At 33.6% G+C, this 8,482-nt stretch overlaps 1 protein-coding gene across 1 annotated transcript in view; it reads right to left on the reverse strand.

The window, feature by feature from the left end:
• Positions 1–604: 604 nt before the first annotated feature.
• The window catches only part of LOC106465657 (adhesion G-protein coupled receptor D1-like), a 48,060-nt gene continuing 40,182 nt past the window's right edge, over positions 605–8,482 (reverse strand). The window contains exons 19-22 of the mRNA XM_013925892.2: positions 7,727–7,871; positions 2,684–2,773; positions 1,778–1,841; positions 605–1,513 (exon numbers count right to left, since the gene is read on the reverse strand). Of these exons, the coding sequence (XP_013781346.2) occupies positions 1,503–1,513; positions 1,778–1,841; positions 2,684–2,773; positions 7,727–7,871 (310 nt within the window). The 3' untranslated portion in view covers positions 605–1,502. The remainder of the gene's footprint in view (positions 1,514–1,777; positions 1,842–2,683; positions 2,774–7,726; positions 7,872–8,482) is intronic.

Below are 8,482 nucleotides of genomic sequence, written 5' to 3' on the forward strand. Positions count from 1 at the left end.
TATAAAATATTAGACTACTGCATCTGTGGTCAGTGGAAACTGTTGGTTCAAGGCTCCTTTCAAGTGGTTCTATTTCTGAAATCGAGGAAAAGTTGAATAATTATGTATAATCATCGCCAGCATGGTATATATGGATCCCATTGTGGTCCACGGATGCAATAATAATAATAATGAAACAAGTGATCTGTGAACAAAACTTTCAGAACCACTGAATTATTTCTTCAATCTCAAATTTTGGCAACTAGCAAAACTTCATTCTTCTTCTTACTGAAGTTTCTAATGTTGTTCCCTTACCAGCAAAAACATTTAAAAAAGTGGCAGGTTCATGAGTTTTTACAGGTTGGTTGGTTGGTTGATTGGTGTTTTATGGCGCAAAGCAGCAAGGCGATCTGCGCCAAACAACCGGTAAAAACAAAGAAAGTAAATTAATATAAAAATACAGCGAGTTAAAACCAATACATGTCGATAAGAGATTTATACAGAATTAAAAATACCTATAGTTTGTAAGAGTTTTTACAGAGCAGCAGAAAATATTAATCCTGCAAAGTTTGTTAACTTTCTTTTTCCATTCAATAAGAAATAATTTCTGTAAAGGTGCCCTTAAAAACTTTTTATTCAAAATTAACAATACAATCTTTAAAGAAAATTAATAAAGTTACAAGAAGTCACTGTATTGCTTGTTCACACACATTTATTGAACCAAACAATCCAAACCAAAGTAATCAGGAAATATGAAATTCAAAGCTGTTCTTCTATACCAAAACTAATAAAGCATTCATTTTCACCACAGAAAATAATTTAAAATTGTATGGTTAGTGTTACCTATAATGTCATATTTAAAAGTATCATACTTAAATAAAAAGAAAATTTACAACATTTCAGTAATCATACACAACTACCAGTCAAATAGAATTTGCATGATTGCTTGAAAATTACCAAAAGTTATTTTACTAAGTATTTCAAGTAATGGACTACTATTTTATGAATATTTTTGTTCATCATTATTCTAAGAAATATTTGGTTTGGTATAGAAGAAAAACTTTAAAATGACATTATGAAAGGAGAATACCTTTCCAGTACCACAGGAATGTTCCAGTAATAAACATTAAATAAAAAGGAATAATGTTAAACAAACAGAAGGATACAACAAAAATAAACATGCATTTAAATAGAGAATAATGATGAATCTAAAAGTACAAAAGTACTAAAAGAAAATCATATTTCAAATTTAATTGTACAACAAAGAATAACTAAAAACCAAATTTATAAATATGTAAATAAATATTAGAATTTAGGATTTCCTATATTTATCAAACTCTTTAAAGTAATTTAAAAAGATAAAACAAAGACAAAATGTTTGTAGTAGTTAGGAAAGGTATTCTTTACAAAGAAATACAAAAAAGGCACACAAATTAATCAGAAAATTTTAACTGCTGACAAAAGGCACTAGAAAGTCCAAGGACGGTCCATTTTCATCTGTTATCGAAGAGATTTGGTAATCATCATGCTGCAACTGTATTATAGGACAAATAAAATACTCTTACTAATTGGATACTGAATTTACAATTGAATATAATTCTAAAACAGTCTTAAATTCTATGAAAAGGATCATTTCATTAGATAAGTTAAAATGTGTTTTTCAAAAACCAACTTTATGTACAGCTTATAAAAGTATAAGGAAAGAGATCAGTAATAATGACAATAAAATTTGGAATTTTAACTTTTTATCCAAATTATATAAAAGGCTTTCCTATAGGTAATATTCACCAATACATACATGTTTTCCTAGTTTTGGGGATCTCGGCTTTATCATGCATATCAAATGGATCTACCTGGTTTCTCTGAAAATACATTTGTAAACATTTAAAGCTGTTTTATTTTATAAGAAGGCAACCAATTTTGGATAAAATTTGATATTAAAGAAAATATAAAATTTATCTTATTCATATTTAAAAGCAATCAGTAAAGATACAGATAACATCTACTATGAGAATATGTTAGCTTTATATAACATTAAGGTTCTTGATGCTTGCAACTATTTTAATAGACAAAACAAAATACATAATATCAGTAATTCTCTAATACTTTTCACATAATGTGTTTCAGAGAATATACTAGTTTACTCAGGTTTCTTCATCTTGAATATAAGGTTGCTTAAGTCCACCTCTATTAGCACCTTAATACTCCAAAGTATAAGAAACAAAATTATTGCTCCAAAATATGTTATAAATAATTAAAAAACAACAACAACAACAAACTTTACCCCTAATTTATTTCACACAAAAAAGCATTTCTATTTTCAGTCTAAACAACACCTTATGCAACACAAAAAAGCTAGATCAAAGACTAAAGTTCAGGCATAGCCATCTCTAATATAGAACTGATGACCAGAAGAGGACAGTAAAAATATGACTGTCATAGCTATAATATCCTCACAGCTCAAAATGCAGAGCATGTTTAGAAGTTTTATGAAATTGAACCTTCCAATCTACAGCTTAGTATGTTAATCACTAGGTTATGCCTGGCCAATTAAAAACGTTATCTAGCCCAAAGAATAAAATTCTAATGTTCTTAGTTAATCTGTGTAAACAAATTATAATTTAAAGTTTTATCACCTTAATGTTTGCTTTGTGCTTAATTATCATCTTAATTCATTATCTTAACCAAATCTTGCTTATCTTACCTTTACTACCCCACCAGATCTTCCTCGGCTACAAAGAGCACTACGGAAATGGGGTGATCCAAAGCCCATTATCACTACAATAAAAACTCCCTGTAAAAAAAAAAGTGATTCTATTAGTTTAATGTTCAACATTTTTCTCTGAGCTCTCTATCAATTAAAGAATAATTGCTGTCGAACCTTTAATACTTAATCTAAAAAAACAAACATAAAATGCTTTTGTATATTTTTTTCAATTTAAAGTTACAGAAAGAACAGAAAGTTGTTTTGATAACACTGGAAAACAAAAAATTTGCTACTGGAGAAAACTCGATTGATTCAGGGTAATTTGATGGTGTTGATTTCAAAAATGTAGTCAGAATTTGTACATCACCTCTAGATTTTGAGTTATTGTAATATTTCAATATTTTATCAGCACTATGTGAAATACCATGCAATTAACTCAGTACAATAGATTATGCTGTGAAATTAAATTTACTTGGACAGTTTAATGGGCAAAAGGCATACGTTTTTGATAACTTCAAACATGGACTGTATTGTATTGGTGTAAAATTCCAAATATATTGTTAATATATGCTATTTGTTCTTTATATAATTGTAGCTAATTGCACCACTTTTGCTTCATTCCCATGCTCACCTGCTCAGCCCAGGAAGCATGAAACCCCCACATGCTCAGTTTCCAGAACATTCAAGAAATCCCTTGACTGAGCATAAATGGGTGAAGTCACCTCCTTCTCACTCGGTTGGTCACTTAGCTTTGCTGCACACACAGTCAAAACAAAGTCCAATCTACTTTATCACATCATACCCACGATATAATCAAATTCTACAAAACTTTGTTTTTAAATATTTTAAAATCTAGTTTTATAAACATAAATTCTTATATTTTTTAGAAAATCATTTGAAATGCTGGCTACCTCAAGTTCAAGTAAAGACCAAAAGTGCAAAAGCATCTAAACAGTTTCTGCTGCATTTGTGGAAGTTAATATTTTTCTCAACTGAAGAGATATTTCCTATAGATACTTACTTTTCCACACAAAATAGCTTTTCTCAATTGGTACTGCCCTCTATCAGTGCAATTGTTCAATGCTTACCACTAGCCTTCCACCTAATAATTATGCAACATCTCTCCACCAATAGGAGTGTGACATTACCTCTATCTTAACCACTTGCACTCGTTAATCACTTTGAGATTGGTCAGAAGATCTACACCCCCATATCACCGGAAATACATTTTCATTTAAGAAAATGTTAACTTCCAATATGATATCTTACCTCCTCTCACAAAATAATTAGAACCCCACATTGAACTGGTCGAGGGCCAGTGAAAAAATGATACCCGTTTAGGAAGCACCCAAAAAGAGACCATGAGATGTGGAACCAAAAAATATAATATCACACCTTAGCAGGAGACCACACCACATCTGATCCAGATATACTCTTCACTCTTTTATAACTGTGTGACAAACATAAAAGGGGGAAAAACATGAAGGAATCCCATAATATGTATTACTGATTAATGGGATACCTGGGTGTCAAGTGGCTAGGGCATGACAGACAGTAGTGGTTGTTTGACCCCATCCAAAACCTGGGAGAATTTGGAATTGTACAACAGTTCCACAGTAGGCAGAGGATAACCTACCTCTTCACCTTGAAACTGAAATTGGTAGGAAAAACAAGCTTCTGTACTCAAATTCATCTCCATTTGTATGCATTTCCAACCTAACCAACACTGATTCATCATGATTCGACATTCGGTGGATGGTAGGAAGGAGGAAAGCCCTGGTGGAATGGCATCTCCTGCATTGTGTATGGTTCTGTTAGGCTGTAATAGGAGGAGAATACCCAGCTGTACACGAGTGGGAATATGTGTGCTGCATCCAGCTACGACCAGCATGGGATTGATTGGGGACCAACATCCAGCAGACAGTAGGAATTGGGCCGCAAACTTCAGGTGCATCTCCAGTCCAAAATCTGGTGGCATTGGACATTTTTCATCCAGTCTGTGGCAGAAGGAGGGATACCAACCAGAACATATGTGAGGACTTTCTTGGTTGGAAAATCTCCGACTTCCATAAACCATATACGGAGGATGGTAGGTAGGAGGAATATCTTAGCCTGAGGGGCAAACTGCAAGATATATATATATATATAATTATATATATTTGTGACATAACAGAGTGCTTCAACCAAAACCTGGCAGTATCTGGAATTGTATATCAGGTCTGTGGTAGGAAGGGAATCATGCTATCAACACATGATTCTAATCATGACCGGGCCATCTCCAACCAACACCAGCCCCACCGGGAATGTAGGTCTGGAGGTTGGGAAGGAGGAGAAATGCCACCGTGGGAAAAAGCAATCTGTCAGACATATGTACATTAATACAGTGTAGCGCTACAACCAAAACCTGGCTGTATCTGGAATTGTACATCAGGTCTGTGGTAGGAAGTGCTATATGCCATCAACACCCATAGAATGCCACTGTCCTACTCTCAACTGAGTAGTATGATGTATAATTCAGGAGGACAGGCTTCCATGACCCACCATCCCAGTGGCTAGGAACAGGTAAGTAGCAAGGACCCCCATACTCCACAAGAATAAAGGAGAGAAAAACGTGTTGGAGAGTCCAAAGAACCCCATCACCAGAGACAGTGCAACAAGGTGAAAAGTAGAGCTACCACATCGACAGAGTTGATCAATCAACACCCAGCAGCATCTGGGATTGTACATTATGTCTGTGGTAGGAAGAGTCTCAATGCCATGGAGCATCAGAGATGGGCAGCAATCCCTGTCTGCTTTACTCATGTGTGTCCATAAGTGTATGGTCTGGAACGAACATATTTATGAAGCAAACGTCCACATGAGGGAACTACTAGCAGTCCTAGGAAATACCCCATCTCTATGGTGTGCATAACCTAATCCTGTGACGTAATTGTTTCGGCACACATGACAATTGAATGGAGACACGCAACCAACACCTGGTGGCATCTGGAATTGTACATCAGGTCCGTGGTAGGAAGAGCTAAAACATAATTGACATCGGGCATGGTCACAAGATGGACAGTGTGGATTTTAAATAAAAAAGTACACCTGGTTAGGCACCACTCGCCACAGAGTGGGATCCACAATGCACTAGCAAAAAGGTTCCTGTAAATAAAAAAATAACAAAAATGTAGTAAAGAAAAACTAACTCTGTAGTATAAAGGAAAATTTTGATGAATTTGAGAGCAAAAACAAGCACATTCGTACAGTACTACTGTCAATCAAGAAGTGATTAACGAGTGCAAATGTGGAGAGGGTGCTGGTTTTAACGGGTTGTGTTGCACTCCTATTGGTGGAGAGATGCTGCATAATCAGTTACATGTGGATATTCAGAAGCAGGAGCTGGAAGACTAGTGGCAAGCAATGAATATTTGCACCAATAGAGTGCAGTACTAATCAATAAAAGCTATTTTGTGAAATGAGTTAAGATATCATATCAGAAAATATATTACAGTTTCATGAAAGAAACACATCACACACAAGGTAAAGGTAGCTTTCTACCATTATTTTGGGTGTAAAATTGGTGACCAAGAAAAATACTGGGCTCCACATGTGTGTTGTACAGTTTGTATATCTGACTTGAGACAGTGGCTGAATAAGAAGAGAGCAAGTATGCCCTTTACAGTTCCCATGATATGATGTGAGCCCAAAGATCATGTAAGTGACTTTTATTTATGCATGACAAATGTTTCTGGATATTCAGGTAAAAACTAAGTAATACATTAAATATTCAGATATTGCATCTGCACTGAAACTAGTACCTCATGGGGATGGTCTTCCAGTGCCACATACACCAGCAAATTGGGAAACAGAACAGTTATCCTGAGAAGACAATGAATCATCTTCATCTAGTAATTCTGTCACTGTGGTACCTCAACATAACCTGCCTCATCTGATCACACAAGAAAAGCTAAATGATCTGATTCATGACTTGCCTCTATCAAAGCAGCATAGAGAACTACTTGGCTCTCATTTATAGCAATGGAACTTATTAGCTCCAGGAACAAGAGTTTCAATTTACTGAAGTCACCATCAGAGTCTTGCTTCTCACTACAGCATGCAAGATAGTTTGTGTTTATATACAAATGTTGATGCAGTAATGGAAGATTTAGGTACAGAACATCATCCTCAAGAAGACTTTTTATCAACTCATTTAAAGTTAGTCTGAAAGCTGTATATTTGCACAATGGTAACACTAAGCCACCGATTCCTGTTGCTCATGCTGTGAACATGAAAGAAACTTATCAAAGCTTGCAGATTATACATTCTTAAATGCAATTTTCAATGAAGAAATAAAGTTATTTTCATGATATATGAGAATATTTTGAATAAATCTATCATAACTCAGAAACAGTTGCATTTTTTCTAGTAGCAGAGAAAATGTTTTTTTTGTTGTTGGCCAGTGTAATTATATATATATACATATATACATGCAGACTTAAAAACAAGGGTAACTAAACAAGTAAAATATACAAAAAAGCAATTTCACTAAAGTGTACGATGAATTGCTCAATGAAAGAATCCTGAATGAAACATGCATCAAAACAAACATAAAAATTAAAAAGGCTATAAGAAAAAGAAATATGTTAAAGCTGATAAATGAATAAGACATTGACAGAGAATTGAGCAACAAAATTATGTAGTAACTGCTCTTGAGTTATAAATCATAAAACAGAATCTTAAGTTTCTATAAAGATTATAAGCAGAATGGTTAAATAGAAAAATTCTGACACTTTGGTATTATTTCATTTTATAATTAATTTCTCTAACATGATTTCAATAATTCTCACTAATTATGGAAACAGGTTGGAATATATATTTTAAAGTCAATAAAAACACTTAAAAAACATGTTCTGAAATTCAAAAGAAACATCAAACTTCTTTTAACACATGCTCTTTTCTTCTTAACTTAATATTTTAACTATTTTTATTACTTTTAATTTATACATTAAGATGCTTCCAAATACTTTAACAAATGTAAATTTTTTAAATTTTACTTACAAGCAATGAATTCATGATTTGGAAAATAGGAGTGAAATCTGGAGTCTTTTCATAGTCAAGGCCCAAATCAATAAATGACAACATACCAAATATCCAAGTTACTACAAATAAGAAACAGACAACACAAAGGGCCCGAGTACCAGCACTGAGAAGAAAGAAAATTTTTGTAAATAAATATATTTTGTAATAAAGAATCAAACACAAAAAATTGTCTTAACTGATGCACAAAATTTGTTTCCTCTTAAAAACTAAAATATTGTATATCTGGCTTGAGACAGTGGCTGAATAATCAAACACATATAACATATGCTTTAAAAAAAGGTTAAATACCTCATTAATTATAAAGTTTTGGAAGTTAAATTATCAAATGAACAAAAAACTTAATCTTTATGCACATAACTGTTGCCCAAAAATACAATCATGAAGTTTTAACAAATACTAATAATTTTAACTTACACTAGAAACTTTCAGAATGATTTTCAAAAATCATAGAAGCACATTTGTTATTTTTTTTTTCATATACCTTAAATAAAATCAGAGGATGAACAAGGTTTGTTTGTTTGTTTGTTTTGAATTTCGCGCAAAGCTACACGAGGGCTATCTGCGCTAGCTGTCCTAATTTAGCAGTGTAAGACTAGAGGGAAGGTCAGCTAGTCATCACCACCCACCGCCAACTCTTGGGCTACTCTTTTACCAACGAATAGTGGGATTGACCGTCACATTTTAACGCCCCCACGGCTGAAAGGGCGAGCATGT

This window comes from Limulus polyphemus, unplaced genomic scaffold (genome assembly GCF_000517525.1).
Source record: "Limulus polyphemus unplaced genomic scaffold, Limulus_polyphemus-2.1.2 Scaffold2014, whole genome shotgun sequence".
NCBI lineage: Eukaryota > Metazoa > Arthropoda > Merostomata > Xiphosura > Limulidae > Limulus > Limulus polyphemus.